The sequence below is a fragment of the Rhinatrema bivittatum genome, chromosome 1 (assembly GCF_901001135.1).
Source record: "Rhinatrema bivittatum chromosome 1, aRhiBiv1.1, whole genome shotgun sequence".
NCBI classification, from domain to species: Eukaryota; Metazoa; Chordata; class Amphibia; order Gymnophiona; family Rhinatrematidae; genus Rhinatrema; species Rhinatrema bivittatum.
The window spans coordinates 705,667,266-705,685,154 of NC_042615.1; the positions used below are offsets into that span (position 1 = coordinate 705,667,266).

A 17,889-nucleotide genomic window follows, 5' to 3' on the forward strand; every position below is an offset into this window, starting at 1 on the left:
TTCAGTGGGAAAAGTGGCACAAGATGTCAGAGCTGTTACGTTACAAATGTTCTCCCCCACCCCCCAGGCTGATTTAACAGGGTCAGTCCATGGTGGAATCTAAAGTGACAATGTCTGATGGCTTTTTATCCAGGCCTCAAATGACCATACCTGTTGCTTCCATCATAAAGAGCAGAAGCACTCCTCACTTGTGTATAAATGCCATGTGTGCTAATTCAGTGCACACACTGTACACATTATAGTTTATACAGAGGAATGCTAAAGAGTAAGTCACCGTGAAATACACCCCCCCCCCCCCCCCAATCACACACCCACACACATTATCAAACAGTTCTTTACAAACTCACTCCTGACCTTTGGTATCTTACTGAAGCTATTTCTTTCCTCTCCTGCCCTGTTCATCATGAAGCATCAATGAAGTCTGGGCTAAGCTTATCCCTACCTACAAATTAGGTAGTCAGAGTCATGACTATTCTTTGAAGATTTTCTAAATCAGGCATCCTGACAGATATCTAATGGAAGCATATATACTAACAGATTCTTCCTTGAAAAACACATGGCCACCTCCAGGCCTTGGCAGCCAAAAATGCTTGTATGCAAAGACAAAATCAATGATTGTGCAGAGGACATCATTCCTTCCACATAATACCTGATTGAGCTTTTAGGCTAGGTATTCATTACTATGGCAAACCTGAGAAAGAAGCATGTTGTTGGCTCATGAGATCATCAGCTGACACCTTCTCTTGCATTACTGCTATACACAGAGCTAATGAACAGCAGAACAGCGCAGCACACCTGCCTTTGCACCTCTATCCACAAAGACAAACTTGCACAATCACCACAGAAGCCACATCCTATAGGAGTGCCACTATGTTATGCTGGCCACATGTTATGTTACAACATGACCTTTTCCTTCTCCTGTATGGCAGCCACATGGAAAACAACGGGACTCAACCCCGTATACACCTATAAGCGTGCACCTCTGTTTGGAAGATGATGACAGTCTGTCCCCCCTGCAGTCCAGAGCCATTGTCTTTTAAGCATGGCCTCCCACAGTAAAAGGAGAGCAACAGATGCCGGAATCAGACCCAAACAACTCCGCAGATTTTCTCTGTACAATAGAATGCAGGACTATATGCATAGCCTAGAGTTGCACAGGCTACAGGCTACTCTGTCTCTATGGCTACCTGCTTCCTTCAATGCTTAGCCTTTGGATCAATGAGCAGAAACTTTTGTTATGGCACAAATGGGTGCTCTCATTGTCCAAACAAAATAAACTATGGCCTATACAGCAACTAATAACATACTTTCATGATGTTGCCAAACTAGGTCTAGGTGATTTCTGTTATACACTGACCCTGACAGAGAAATGTTCACAAAAAAAATATGCACATGTGAGAAGCATGACCCACTCATCTGTGCTGTCCTCCATGCAATGGTAGGAAATAGATGATGACTAACAGGCAAAGTAGCATTGTATAACAGTTTGCCGAAGCTGGCTGCCAGCCTGTGTGCGCTCCCTGGGATGTGCAGGGGGACTTCCTGGTGTTATTGTTTTGAGGTGTTGAAGTGGATTCTTGGGTACTGCAGCGATGGCCACTCCCACGGGGAGGAGCCCCGTGAGGAACCTCAGTACTAGGCTAGACTCTACACACACAGACACAGAGAATTTGTATTTGTTATACAGCTTGATGGCACTGCCCGGGGTGGACAGCAGTGAAGGTAACCCAGTAGAAGTAGTCCAGGGGTCCTCGGCAGAGGAGTTCAGTCTCACACTTTAGATGAAAGGCAGTGCAGGGTAGCAGAGGCAGGGCTAATTGGGGCTGGCCCTGCTGTGTCACAGGAGCATCAAGGAGATGGCTAGTACAGAAGAAAGGGTGGCTCCCTGAGGACCTCTGTTGGCGGGGAAGTTGCCTAGCAGTCTGGATTGTGAAACAAAGCATTCATTTTTGAGGGGATTGAGGCAGGACCTGGATGTAGACTCCAAGTGCTGAAGCTGAAGGTGAGACAGACTGAGAGAGTTATTACTCACTGAGTAGTTAGCTGTATTGATGAAGATCCTGGCAGGCAGAAGCAGATCAGATGCAGGCACCAGGTTAGGGAATGCAGGCACCAGGTTAGGGAATGCAGGCCCTCGAGGAGTGAGTACCCAGTTCCCCAGACAGGTACCTGAAAGAGAGAAGAAGGGCCCCCAAGGAGCAGGTACCCAGGTTAGCGATGAATTACCCCGAAGGGCAGAGAGAGAGCTTCCAACGGCTGCTGGGAAGCGGCAGAGCAGCTTAGATCGGAGCATTCCAATCCTTGCTCAGTTTGTTAGCAACGAAGGGCAGGCTAAATACCAGGAAGTGCTGACGTCACTCGGAGGGGATGCCCCCGAGGTTCCCGTCATGACGTGGATAAAGACGTGGGTGGCCCTTAGGAAAAACATGGTGAACACCGTCGCCGATCCAGGGATGCTGGGGAGAGCGGCATGAAGACGCGGTGGGCAGCCAACTTCCCAAGGCTTGAGGAGAGAGAAGGCAGAAAGGTGAGGCACAAAGGTCGAAGCCGTCTGAGACCGACGGCGCAACACCTGGATCCTCAGATAGATCTGGAACAAGGTCAACTGGAATGCCATAGTGTTGAGCAAGATTATGAAATACACAGCAGACACGCATTATCTCTGCTACTCTGTCTGGGCCATATATTAGAGCTCTGCTCTTCCTGTTTAGTCTAAACAGTGAAAGTAACTTTTTAAAAACTACAAAGGTGCGCTCTATGACACAGCGAATGGAACATAAGCCTCGTTGTACCTCCTCTCTGCTGGTATGATGGGAACAGTGACAGGTTTTAAAAGCAAGGTCCTGCAGCCATATCACGAATCTCCTGTGGCAAAGAGATAATGACTGTGCCACTCACAACTCTGTAACATTGTTTCTGACTGCCAACCCATTGCATCCTATAATGCAGCAGAAGCTAAGCTATAGCTTGACACGAGCGTGGAAAGGCTATGTGTTAACAGTTACCCAACATGTCCACTATAGAACTTTGTTATGCCGTGTCTGATCTTCATGAATTAGACCTGCATGTAGGGTTGTTACACAAGGTTTACAGGTGACAAAAAAAATTCTCTAACAGATGATGCCACTCCTATAACTACGCAGAAGTTCATGACAGCTACCACACGTCATTGCAGAAAGGCATCAACATTGTGGTATGACTGTTCATGTCCCTGCCCGTTCTGCAGTATGTGTTCCATAGAATCACTTTAGTGAGAGATCACACAGTGGTGAGTATCGGCCCTAAATGCACATGGTGTAGATCCCCAAGCTTAGCTTGAACCTATGTACCCCTTTGATGGTAAAGGGAGGAAGTGTTGTAAGTGGCAAAACACTGCCTGACATCCTGGCTGCCAGAGCACAAATGCTGCAGACTGCATACCGATATGGGCATCGCTAGATGAACGCTTTTGTTGGTTTCAGGCAGCTGATTTAGCTATAAACCCTAACAAGGTTTGGTTCACAAGTGACATTTCCAAAAGCTACAAGACAGAGGAACAATATTTGTTGGTTCTATAATAACAGAGGATTTTTACAGCCATTTGTTTTTATAGGCCTTCTGGCAGATAGAAACACTGTAGTGCTTGGGACACAGTGTCCTTACTGGAATCTGTATTCTATGAAACATAGAAACATAGAAACATAGAAATGACGGCAGAAGAAGACCGAATGGCCCATCCAGTCTGCCCAGCAAGCCTCACACATTTTTTCTCTCATTCTTATCTGTTACTCTTAGCTCCTTGTTCTATTCCCCTTCCACCCCCACCATTAATGTAGAGAGCAGTGATGGAGCTGCATGCAAGTGAAATATCTAGCTTGATTAGTTAGGGGTAGTAGGAGCAGTAACCGCTGCGATAAGCAAGCTACACCCATGCTTATTTGTTTTACCTAGACTATGTTGTACAGCTCTTGTTGGTTTTTATTTTCTTCTCCCCTGCTGTAGAAGCAGAGAGCCATGCTGGATATGCCTTGAAAGTGAAGTATCAGGCACATTTGGTTGGGGTAGTAACCGCCGTAACAAGCCAGCTACTCCTCGCTTTGTGATTGCGAATCCTTTTTTTTTTCTTCACCCCTGTCGTTGAAGCTATGCAGGATATGCGTGAAGCATCAGTTTTTTGTTTTTGTTTTTTTTTTTTTTTCCCCCTGCCGTTGAAGCAGAGAGCTATGCTGGAAATGCGTGATGTATCAGTCTTTCTCCCATGCCGATGCAGCAGAGAACCATGCTGGATATGCATGGAAAGTGAAGTATCAGGCACATTTGGTTTGGGGTAGTAACCGCCGTAACAAGCCAGCTACTCCCCGCGTTTTGAGTGCGAACCCTTTTTCTTCTCCTTTGCCGTTGTAGCAGAGAGCTCTGCTGGATGTGTGAAGTATCAGTTATTCTTCTCCCCTGTCATTGAAGCAGAGAGCTATGCTGTATATGCATTGAAAGTGAAGTATCAGGCATATTTGGTTTGGGGTAGTAACCGCCGTAACAAGCCAGCTACTCCCCTCTTTATGAGTGCAAATCCTTTTTTCCATTACCTCTTGCTGTTGAAGCTTAGAGCGATGTAGGAGTCACAGTAAGCATGTGTATGTTTATTTAATAAGGGTATTGTGTCAATAGCCATCATTCTGGCGAGTCACCCACTCTTCATTGGCGGCCTCTTGACTTTATGGATCCGCAGTGTTTATCCCACGCCCCTTTGAAGTCTTTCACAGTTCTGGTCTTCACCACTTCCTCCGGAAGGGCATTCCAGGCATCCACCACCCTCTCCGTGAAGAAATACTTCCTGACATTGGTTCTGAATCTTCCTCCCTGGAGCCTCAAATCGTGACCCCTGGTTCTGCTGATTATTTTCCTACGGAAGAGGTTTGTCGTTGTTTTTGGATCATTAAAACCTTTCAAGTATCTGAAAGTCTGTATCATATCACCTCTGCTCCTCCTCTCCTCCAGGGTGTACATATTTAGATACTTCAATCTCTCCTCGTACGTCATCCTATGAAGATCCTCCACCTTCCTGGTCGCCCTTCTCTGTACCGCTTCCATCTTGTCTTTGTCTTTTTGTAGATACGGTCTCCAGAACTGAACACAGTACTCCAGGTGAGGCCTCACCAAGGACCTGTACAAGGGAATAATCACTTCCCTTTTCTTACTTGATATTCCTCTCTCTATGCAGCCCAGCATTCTTCTAGCTTTTGCTATCGCCTTGTCGCATTGTTTCGCTGTCTTCACATCATTAGACACTATCACCCCAAGGTCCCTCTCCTGCTCCGTGCACATCAGCCTTTCCCCCCCCATCGAGTACAGTTCATTCGGATTTCCACTCCCCATATGCATGACTTTGCACTTCTTGGCATTGAATCTCAGCTGCCATATCTTAGACCACTCTTCCAGTTTCCTTAGATCCCGTCTCATTCTCTCCACTCCTTCCGGCGTGTCCACTCTGTTGCAGATCTTAGTGTCATCCGCAAAAAGACAAACCTTACCTTCTATCCCGTCCGCAATGTCGCTCACAAAGATATTGAACAGGACTGGTCCCAACACCGATCCTTGCGGCACACCACTTAAAACCGCTCTCTCTTCAGAGAAGGCTCCATTTACCATCACACATTGTTTTCTGTCCGTCAACCAATTTGCAATCCAGGTCACCACATCGGCACTCACTCCCAAGCTTCTCGTTTTATTCACCAGTCTCCTGTGCGGAACCGTATCAAAAGCTTTGCTGAAATCCAAGTAGATGACATCTAGTGCTCTTCCTTGATCCAATTCCTTGGTTACCCCGTCAAAAAAGTCAATCAAATTTGTCTGACAGGATCTTCCCCTGGTGAATCCATGCTGCCTCTGGTCCATCAATTCTCCAGACTGTAGATAGTTGACTATTCTCTCTTTCAGCAGTGACTCCATTACTTTTCCCACCACCGAAGTGAGGCTAACCGGTCTGTAGTTGCCTGCCTCTTCCCTGTTCCCACTCTTGTGAAGCGGGACCACCACTGCTCTTCTCCAATCATTCGGCACCACTCCCGTTTCTAGGGATCTATTGAACAGGTCACACAGCGGACCCGCCAGAACATCTCTGAGCTCCCTCAATATCCTTGGATGAATCCCATCAGGCCCCATGGCTTTGTCCACTTTCAGGTTCTTTAGTTCTTCCCACACATTTTCTACTGTAAAAGGATTTTCATCTATTCCCCTTCCCTCCAGTTTCTTGTTGTTTAGAGATGGTCCTTCTCCAGGGTCTTCTTTAGTGAACACAGAGCTGAAGTATTCGTTTAATATTTCTGCCATTTCTTCGTCTCTCTCTACACATTGATCATTACCACCTTTCAATTTCACTATACCACTTTGGACCTTTCTCTTTTCGCTGATGTATCTGAAAAATGTTTTGTCACCATTTTTTATCTCCTTGGCAATCCTCTCTTCCGCTTGACTCTTTGCCAACTTGATTAATTTCTTTGTCTCCCTCAGTTGATACAAATATTCTTCTTTGTGCTCCTCCCTTTGGGATCCTTTATATTTCTTGAATGCTGTTCTTTTAGCTTTAATTTTGCTAATGTATGCACAAGATACACAAGATACATTAGCAGGCCTGAACAGTATGGAAAGAAGAACTTGTGCCCTGCCACTCTTGCTTCTTTAAATACATGAGCAAGACAGTTCCGATATAACTGATGCATTCAGATATCTGACAGGCCCCCATGTGACAGTCACTTGCTGTTAACACATAACTCAAGAGAAATGACAGAAAGCAGCACAGAGCTCTTACCAAATACCCAACCATCACCACAGGGGCTGTTTTCAAATTCTTTCAACAGTCCAGATTGGCTAAGTATGAAATAATCATGTGCAGATCCCAGGAACCTGGTCACTACATCAAGGATATGCAATCGAGCATCACAGACCACTTGCACATTGATGGACTGGAAGAGCTTTTGGCTGCAGATCTCTCTGCAACAGAATGGGATGATGTGAGTGCTGTCTATAGCTCCCAGAATATGCGGAAAGCTCGCTAGGGCAAAGAAACCTCTTTTCAAGTCTAGCAAGTCCTGCTTTTCGCAAGGGAATTGTATGTAATGATGAACGCAGCGGTGTACAGCTCTTATAACCTGGCCCAGACAGCGGGAAAAAGAGGTTTCCCACTGTGATATGCCCCAAACTATTGTTTGGAATGAGCCAGATGCCATAAAATGCAGGGTGGACAAAAGTTTGGTGAGGCCTGGTATAGCGTGGGGGCCTTTCTCTGACCGGATCCAGTTCTCCTCTGAGTTCTTGATATAAATCCATGATAGCCTGAGAGCTCAGGCGATACCTCTTAACCACGTGGTCCTCCAGCAGCCCCCAGCAAAGTGGGGTAGGGACGAAAGATGCGCTCCCTGTACTGCCTGCGTGTCCTCTTGCATAGCAATCCCTGATGTGGGCCATCCCGCTCCACCAGCAGGACTTGCAGTTCTCTCTCCGGTGTGGGTACTACCTGAAGAGGCATTTGAACCTCTCTGCCCTGTTGTTGTTGTTGAGCATCCTAAAGTATCCAGTGTCCCACTACAAGTACACTTCCATCTATCATTCTGGTTTTAGGAAGCAGGGCAGACAAGAAAAGGTGTTTTTATTGGCTCACTAGGGTGGTGTAGATGTGTCACAGAGAAGGCCTCATTTTATTGCACAAGATAATTGCTGCTATCCAGCGATAATTGCCGCTATCCAGCGATAATTGCCATTATGTGTGATAGAAAGATTTTTGAAACTCTACCACAAATAAAAAAGTTATTTCCCACGTTAAATCCAGTGTTAGTATGCGATATTTTATTACCCAATGTGGTAGATGTCCCTTATTTGCATACTTTTATTGATTTTGCATACTCATTATCATATTTAAATGCTAACACACGTTGTGATAAGCATCAGCGTTAGTACCGTTTTATCGCATGATAGACCCTGTTTAAAGCGCCATAATGCTCTAATGTGGCTTCATGAATGACCCGGTAAGATTGTAAACTTGTCATTAAGTGAAGGTGTGTTTCAGATTAAATTTATTTAAAAAGTTTTATGATGCTCACTCCACTAATCATGGAGCTTCAATCCAAACAATGCTTAAAAATCATTCTAGTGTAGCAAGCTATCTGATACCCTCCTTACCATTCTTGGCTAAAGTTGTAAAAAAGGCAGTAAATAAACAGTTAACTGATAATTTAGAGGATAAGCTGAAATCAGAAAAAAAACCACAGTACAAAAATATTACTCCTTTCTATAACAGATACTATCTGGTGTGGATTTGATAGCAGCCAAAGTTATTTCTGGTACTTCTGGATATATCGACCATGTTCAATACTGGGAATCATAAAATCTTAGCCATATGACTGGAGGAATTTGGTATCGCTGGGCAAGTCTTGAAATGATTCAATTCATTCTTAATGGGTAGTACACACAAAAAAAATACAGATTGGTAATAATACTTCAAAATGGGTGCAAAACAAAATGGGTGTTCCGCAGGGATCATCTCTGTCAGCTTCATTGTTCAATATTTATTTGGCCCCTTTGTGCAAGTTACTAGGTGGGCTAGGGGTGAATTTTCGTATATGTGCCTACAACATACAGATTTTTATCCAGGTCAGTTATTCAATTACTGGTACTTTCAAACATCTGGAAATTTATTTTTCAACTATCCAAAGATGGCTATTCCACAACAGATTATCACTAAATATGTCAAAAGTTGAGATAATTTTACTGGACTAATCTATTGTGGATCAATTACCCTAATTTGAATTCAATGGGCACAACATTGTTTTTGCTTCATATATACATGATTGGGAGTACTGCTGAACACCTTAACATGATAAGCACTCCCTGAAGCCGCTCCTTTCGAACTAGTCCTCCCAGATCTTAGCTGGGACCCTCGTTCAAACCTCTCATTTCATCTGCCCCTACATGTCTAGCCTCTCCCCTTACAGTCTATCCCCTCTCTGCGTCCCAGACCTGCTGATTTAAGGCATTATCTTACCTGATCAAGTAACCTGTTATATGTTACCAGTATTTAACCATTTATGTCATAACCTATATCCTGTATCTCACCAGATCTCATTTTGTATCCCATTGTTCCTCCCTTAACCAAAGTTGTGAGTCCTCCACCTAGTATTTAACTGCATCCCAGTTTCTCTGTTTTTTACTGGATTGTACCCCAATTTTAATCTGTACCGAAGTTTTTTATTCTACTTGTTTTAAATGTTCCTTGTTTTAAATGTTCCTTGTATCGCTCCCAAGCGACTGTTCTGTTTCAATGTAAACCGGTGTGATCTGTATTCTATACAGGATCGTCGGTATATATGAATTCAAAATAAATAAATAAACAAACAAACATGAAGATACACATTCAAAATGTAATTTAGACTGGATATTATAAATTACAAATGCTAAGAATCTAAAGCTATTGTTGGAACCAGAGGACTTTAGAAGAGTTCTTCAGAATCTCTTATTTTCTGGAATAGATTATTGTAATTCTTTTTTGCTCAGTTTGCCCGAAAGTACTCTTAGATCTCTTTAGCTACTTCCGAACTCTGCTGCTAGGGTGTTAATTGGGACCACAAAGTATGATCATATTTCTCTCACTTATCATTTCTGCACTGGTTGCCTGTTCAATTCCAAATTCAATATAAAGTGATGCCCTGTGGTTGGAGAGAGTGTTACATGTCTATACTCCCTAACAGACATTAAGATCATCATACAAAGGCCTCTTAGTGCCTCAAGCATACCTGGGTGAAATCAGAAATCGTGCAGTATCTGTGGCTGGCCCAATAATTTGGAATACAATGCCAGAATGCCTCAGAGTCTTGGCTGATTTTAAAACTTTTAAAAAGGCATTAAAAACTTGGTTGTTCCAGCAAGCCTTTGGGGAACTATGTTAAGAGCATTTTTTAAATAATAGTTTATGTACATAAGAACATAAGAAATTGCCATGCTGGGTCAGACCAAGGGTCCATCAAGCCCAGCATCCTGTTTCCAACAGAGGCCAAACCAGGCCACAAGAACCTGGCAATTACCCAAACACCAAGAAGATCCCATGCTACTGATGCAATTAATAGCAGTGGCTATTCCCTAAGTAAACTTGATTAATAGCAGTTAATTGACCTCTCCTCCAAGAACTTATCCAAACCTTTTTTGAACCCAGCTACAATAACTGCACTAACCACATCCTCTGGCAACAAATTCCAGAGCTTAACTGTGCGTTGAGTGAAAAAGAGCTTTTTTCAGCCTTTCCTCATAGAGGAGCTGTTCCATCCCCTTTATCATTTTCAAAGAATGAGGCCTGGTAGGCTAGTGTTGTTATGTATTGTTTTGATGTGATTATGTATGCTTTTTTCTTTTTAATATGATCATGTATGTTTTTATCTGTAAATCTCATTGAAGTGGCGGTTGAAAAATAATTTTAAATAAATATATAAATAATCTGATAGTGTTTTCTTTTGGCTAAATGCAGAGTTTTGCCTTATATGGCAATGCATCCCCTGTTGATTGTGATAATGCCCAGAGGGTTGTGATAACCAATCATTAGCTGAGTATTAATGAAAGAACTACTGATTTTTAATTTATTATCCAAAATGATTTATTGTCATGTATTCCTGCTTTCTTCAGATTAGCTAAGCTATTCTCTCTTGTATATAAGTTTATATAATTATAAAATAAAATTACCAAGATTCCCTGGGTGTGGTTTTGTCCCATTGCAGCCAGTAAGGGGACTGGCTATGGCCCAAGGAGCTTCCCAGTATTTTGGGGAAGTACTGACATTATCAAATTGATCCTATACATGGGAGTGCACCAGAGAAAGGTTGGGGTTCCACCGCTGGGATATAAGTGATCGTGATATGGAACCCTCAGATAGAGATTCAAGAAGGTAAGCGCTGAAGGCGGATAACAGCAAGAGTAGTGGGAACATGAAGAAATTATGGTTATCAGAGATGGGAACACAAGAATTACTGAAGATAGGAAAAATGGCATGACAAACAATAGAAACGTCAAAATCCATTAGCAAAAGTTTTGCTCCATGGCATTATGGGCTGGGCAACCCTATAGATATTTATAACTTATTGTAGCACAATTTGACCTAATGTATGCTCCCTGGATTCATCTGCTACCTTAACAGCATGGGTTTCCAGATATGGCTATTGGGGTCATGGCTCAAAAGGATCCTGGATTTGCTGCCTGGTGGCACAGGTGTTGGGGAAACAGCATGGATCACCACACAGATCCTGGTTTTAGCCCCACAACCTTATATATGTTTTACCTGTATTTCAACAATTTCTATTTCCTAATTATTCATACTTTCCTAAGAAACATAGAAACATGATGGCAGAGAAAGACCATTCAGCCTATCTAGTCTGCCCATCCACACCATAACTCATGCTGTGATTTTATGGGGTTTTTTTATCTTAATTTTAAAAGCATTTTACAGACAAATACCTATATTTGCTAGTCTTGAGGTGATTAGTTTTTCCAGTAGGTCATCAGGGATTAGCTGCCCATTTTTGTAATGTTTTGAAATCCTTTTGAGAGTCTCTTTTTCCCACACCCAATTCTCAAGCATCTGAGAAGGCACTTCAACAAAGTCAGTTTCCACATTAGTTCCACTAAACCTGGCAAAATGTGTCTGAAACAAAAAAAGAAACAAAAATAAGCTAGTATATTATGACAAAACAGACTGTAATTTGTAGTAACAATCCCAATATATAGATGTGGTAAAAAATTATGACTGCAAGTAAAAAAAAATAAACTGTGTTTTGAGAAAAGAAGGACAAACTAGAAACCCAGGAAAACAATTTGTAAAGTCCATGCTGGTTTTATACAAATGATTTTCTTATAGGAGCTTCAGGAAAACTGATTATAGTACAAGTCCACCTGGCATCACAAACATTACTTTTCCAAACACAAGTCAAATGAAACCTAACGAAAACAATGCACATATTTTCATCCAGGATAATAAAACAGATTTAAAACACAATAAGACTATCAGGCCGATTCAGTACAGTACACTCAGGCTGAGTGCACCGTTAGCCCCCGTCTAGACGCGCGTTTTCCACACTCTAATATTACCCCTTATACAATAAGGGGTAATAGCGCGAGGAAAACGCGCGTACAACCCCCCAAAAACTAATAGCGCCCGCAACATGCAAATGCATGTTAATGAGCCTATTAGTTAGTCCCGCGCGATACAGAAAGTAAAATGTGCAACCAAGCCGCACATTTTACTTTCAGAAATTAACGCCTGCCCGAAGGCAGGAGTTAATTTTGGCCGGCACCGAGAAAGTGTACAGAAAAGCAGAAAAAACTGCTTTTCTGTACACCCTCCGACTTAATATCATAGCAATATTGTCGGAGGGCTCAAAAATAAAAAAAAAAATTAAAATTCTAAAAAAAAAAATTAAAAAATCTGCCCGCGGGTTGGAAGACGGACGCTCAATTTTGCCAGCGTCCATTTTCCAAACCCGTGGCTGTCAGCGAGTTTGACAACCGACACCGGTAAAATTAAGCGTCGGCTGTCAAACCCGCTGACAGCCGACGCTTCTGTCAATACTGAGGCCCTCATTTAAATACAGAATTGCGCGCCCAGGAGAGTGGTCTGGGCGCGCTCCAGCTCTCCTGCGAATTTTATTGAATCGGCCTGTAAGTAAGGAATACTATAAAATGGTATTTCATGTTTTTATAAGGTATAATTATTTAGCAATTTAATAAAGTAGTACAGGATAAATATCAGGCCAGCTTACACTCCATATTTTCCGTACAAGAGGAATAAAAGATTCGCTCAAGGAATCATTGTGAGTGGTTGAGAAATGGGGTTTGTAGGCTTCATACAATGTCAATGTGCAAAATACATATAGATAGATAATTCCCTTTGAGGAAAAAGCAACCTCCACACTTGAAATACTCTTTTCTCTTTCTATCCTACCCTATGCCCTTCCTTTTCTTCGCTTTTTCCTCCTCCCCTTTCTTTTCCTCCCCCTTGTACTCTATTTTCCCCTTTTCTTTCTGTTCCTTCTCTTCTTCCCTCTCTTTTCCCCTTTTCTTCCTCTTTTTCATCTTGTTTCTCCCCCTCCCTAGCCCTTTGTTTCCCCTTCTCTTTTCCCCTTCCTTTTCCTCCCTCTTTATTTATTTAGACAATTTATATACTGTCAGTCCATTTGTACATCACAACGGTTTACAAAGTGACCTTCATTATTTTAACTCAAGAAACAAACATACAAAGAATTGTTACAGAGGAGGAGGTCTTCATAGTCAGGTATTGATATCTGTCAAACAAATTTTCTAGTACATATTAAAAATGAACTAGTACATAGGTAAGGGCATGGGTGTTTGAATGAAAGATAGGTTTAACATCTTAGTCATTGAGCTGATATGAGACTCTTGCATTTTCTCATTTGATTTATTCTTCATGAATCGATTATTATTTTTGTCCTTCTTGTTTTTGTGGTTCTGTATATTCTGATGTTTTTAACTTAAATTGTACGCGTTTTTGAATAGCCATGTTTTTAATTCACGCTTAAATTTCTTTCTATCTGGTAGAATACGTAATACCTCAGGCATAGAATTCCATAGCTTTGGACCCACTACTGAAAACAATCTCTCATTTGTGTCAGATGTGTGCACCGTATAGTGGGACTTGATAATAGTCCTTTATTTTGAGATCTCAGTGTTCGCTGAGGATTGTAAGGTTGTAGTGTCATTCCTAGTAAACAGGAGTTATTGGCGTGAATGATGTTGAATATGATCGTTAATACTTTATAGTAGATTCTGGATTGTACTGGTAACCAGTGTAGTGATATCAGCGAGGGTGAAATGTGATCATATTTCCTTGATCCTAATAATAGTGTTGCTGCAGCATTTTGTAAGAGTTGTTGTGGTTTTAAGTGACTTGCTGGAAGACCTACTAGTCAAGGTTTGAGAAGATTAGAGTTTGTAATACACTATGGAAGTCTGCAAAGGTTAACAATGGGGTCAATGATGTAGTATATGCAATTTGGCGTATCCTGTTTTAATTAATTTACTTATGTGCATTTTAATTGTGAGGCCCTCATCTAGCTGTACACCTAAATATTATTCTTGAATTGAGGGATTAATTTGAAAATTACCCAGATCAAGGGCAGGTGGTTTAACTATCGATGTGTTTCTACTCAATCAAATGTGTCTGTGGGCGGGTGCAGGTTTTCTTCCCCTTTCCTTTATTTCTCCTTATCCCTTCCCTCTTCCTCTTCTTTCCTCCTCTCTTGTCAACCCCTTCCCCCTCTTTTCCTCTCCCCCTCTCCTTTTCTTCTCAACTCTCCCATATCCCACTCCCCTCCTTAAACCCATCATACTTTACATGTTTCCCTTTCTCTTTCCTTCTTCCCCCTTCCTTTCTTTGACCCTTCTCCTTCCCCCTTTTTGCCATAGTGTTAATGTATCATTGTTTCTAGTTTCAATTTCATTTTTTATTCTAATTTTAATTATATAATTTTATTCTTGTTATTCCAGATATTTTTTGTCACTAGGCAGTGTCCTGTAAGGCTGTATGGAATTATTTTAGATTAGGACAATTTTGGCAGTATCCCTGCCCCCCTGGCAGCCATTTAAATGGCAGCACTTGCCGTGGGAATTTTGCATAAGTGTGTATGAATAGTGCCCTGGCTTGTCAGCAAGGCACATCAAGTTTATCCTCCATTTTATAAAAATAAATAAGGTAAGGTTTAATGATTCAAGTTATTCCCAGAGAGCTTGTTTGTAAGAAGATACTTCACTGATATGACTGGGATTTTTTGGGGAGTGTTGTGATGCAGGTATAAGAGATAAATGCAAATTATGTGCAATAGAGCATAAGTCTCTGAATGCCTCTTCATTTGTTCGGCTGTTTTTGAGCTATTCCCCTCAGTTAGAAAAATAAATTTGATATTACATATTAACATAGTTTATCCCTTTCATCTGCTATTGTTTTGCGAATGCTTGGGCAGCTGGTTTTTGTTGCCGACACTCCCTAGGTCTTCCCTGTTGTGGTGTAGATTGTTGCTGCTGTGATCTGGGTGACTGGAACAGAGACTGACGATATCCCTGATACAGGCATTAAGGCCTCCTTTGGTAGAATGTCTTTTTATATTGGGGATGGTAATGGCAGGAAGTCGAAGGCTGATCACCTCCCATCAACAAAGACTGGACCGCCAGATTCTGATCCTTTATCTGCATGACCATATCCTTAAGTTTGTCTCCAAAAAGGTTCTTGCCTGTACAAGGGAGGTTCACTAGCTTTTTGTGGTCATCCTCTCTGATACTGCTGGCCATCAGCCAAGCCATCCTGTGTGCCACAATCAATGCCGCCAATGTTCTAGCGGCTGTATGGAACCCCTCATAGACTGCAAGGAGAATGTGGTGTAGACCTTCTTCCGTGTCCAGAGGGGGTGCCGGAGTGATGATCTCCCCTTCTTCAGATGCACATGTGGTTTAAGTGGCTGAGAGCATTCATAAAGGTATTGCACAATATAAAACTGGTACTGCTGTATCCTTGTAGATAGAATGGACCCTTGGAATACGTTTTCCTGAAATCGTCCAGTAATTTGTGGTCCTTGCCAAGTGGCAAGATAGAATACAATCTGGACTTCTTTGCTTGTCGCATTGCTGACTCCACAACCACTGAGGCATGTGGGAGCTGCACCATGTCACAGTCTGGCAAGTTCTGCATCCAAAATTTCAGATCCAGCTTTCTTGCCACTGCAGTTTCTGCCAAAGGAAAATTGGTTCTTATCTGCTAATTTTCATTCCTGTAGTACCACGGATCAGTCCAGACTCCTGGGTTTTGCCTCCCTACCAGCAGATGGAGACAGAGAAGTTTTGACAGACTCTGCCCTATACCCTGAAGTGCCACCTACAGTCTGTCAGTATTTCGTCATATCAAAGCAGAACATCTTAAAACCAACTACTCTAATTAACCACAACATTGTGAACTTCATACCCACTCACTAAACCCAAGTAGGAGCATGACCCTTAAAAACTTTGGAGAACTTGTCTGCAGAGAATATAAAGAAGTATTGAACGAGCGGATGTCACCAGATGGCCCCGGCAGGTAGTGCCAACTCCGCCTCAGTCCAAGGGTCCACAGCCGCAACAGAAGTCTTGGACCACAATCAACAGGTAAGCAAATTTGTCTCTCTAGTAGTCCTCATCACAGATTGCAAACCTTACTAGGAAACTCTCAGAATGTTGTGCTGACTTTGGGATAAAGTCCACTTTCTAAAATAAATCTCCAAAATGGTAACAGCAAACAACTTCCCTCAGGATTTTCACTCTTCTCCTCCTGGGAGATCTCTCTCTGGAGCTCTACCGAGAACACTCTTTTCTCACTTCCCTTCTTGTAATAGGTTTTAGAACAATAATACATGTTCCAACCATACAGTTGGTCGATCCAGCAATTAATCCCAAGAACATTTATACTTGTTCTTGTGTCAGCAGGTCCCTATTCACTTTCAGACACCATGAATATTACTATGTGCACATCTGAACCACTGCACAGCATGACTGATTCATTTATGCTCAAAATACTGATTCAAATCTTAGTTTTTTTGGAATATATATAATACTGCTATGATAACTTGTGTTATGTGTCCGTCCTAGAAAAGGGGAATTTATGGCAGTTTCAAAGGTATAAAAAATCATCCTAAAAAACATACTAAGATAGCAGTTCCTCTTTTCATCACATTATTACCAACATTCGTCTGGCCAACCTACTTCTAGTTCTTTATTTTACGAATACTCTGACAGTTACTCAGTGCGATGGCCTGTGCATTATTGATATGAAAGTAAAAAAAAGATGACTACTACTAATCCTTTTGAAACCATATGAGTAAGCCAGAAGAAAAATGTTTCTTATACAATTTTATGCACCAACAAACACTGATAATCTGATATAGAATCTTGCTTAGAAATTTTCAAAGGCACTTGCATACATAAAACCCAGTTTTTTGTGCATAAGGGGCTCTTTGAAAACAGCCTTAGCGAGTTTACACATACTTTATGCACATACTAAATAGGCATTTCAGGGAAGAGTTGGGTGGGATTGGGGTTTGCTACATACTTTGCTTTTTTGAAAGTATGCATGTAAATCCATAGGCACAAAGTCACATCTGCTCAACAGCAGGTGTAATTTAGTCATGTATGCCACAGGGAGTTCTGCAATTTTTAAAAATGGATTTATGTGCATAAATTCTCTTTTTGAAAAATTGTATCAGAAGTTTGAAGGTAAAAAGTATTTGCAGACTTTAGTCAATGTGGGGCTGTTTAAAAAGGTCCCTCCCCTAAGTGCAAGTTCTACAATAAAAGAAAAGAAAAAGGCGAGCCTTAAAACAAGAGCAGGCTTTTTCAATTTTAGCATTTGCTTATCTGCTTGGTAGAAACAATGAGGGCAATTTTCAAAGCAATCTACCTGGATACAGTGTGCGTTACAAGGGTCAATTGGCTTGTCTGGAAATTGCCCTTGTCTGCCTAGCTAAAATTATGTGCCAGGTTAAAACAAGAGATTAAGATGCCCACTAGAGATGTCAGTATCTGGTCAGAATTTGAGGAGGTATCACACCCTGAAGTAGAAAAAATGATTAAGCAATTAAACCCTGCTACCCACATAAGCGACACCATACCCATTACAGAACTTAAAAATATAGCCGACACAATAACCCCAACCTTAACTAAAATCATCAACCTCTCACTAGATGAAGGAGTAATGCCAGATACCCTGAAAGGAGCCGTAATCAAACCAATTATTAAGAAAAAGAACCTTGACCCTTTAAATCTTAGCAACTACAGACCAGTCTCCAACTTACCCCTAATAGCCAAACTAATTGAAAAATCAGTTCAAAAACAACTATCAAACTA

The 17,889-nt window shown here is 41.8% G+C and overlaps 1 protein-coding gene across 2 annotated transcripts in view; it reads right to left on the bottom strand.

Annotated features, from left to right (window-relative positions):
- Window positions 1-17,889, bottom strand: part of NLN (neurolysin) — a 226,441-nt gene that overhangs the window by 47,208 nt on the left and 161,344 nt on the right. For both annotated transcript variants that reach the window (XM_029576052.1, XM_029576061.1), the window contains one exon: window positions 11,467-11,653. In XM_029576052.1, the coding sequence (XP_029431912.1) occupies window positions 11,467-11,653 (187 nt within the window). The remainder of the gene's footprint in view (window positions 1-11,466; window positions 11,654-17,889) is intronic.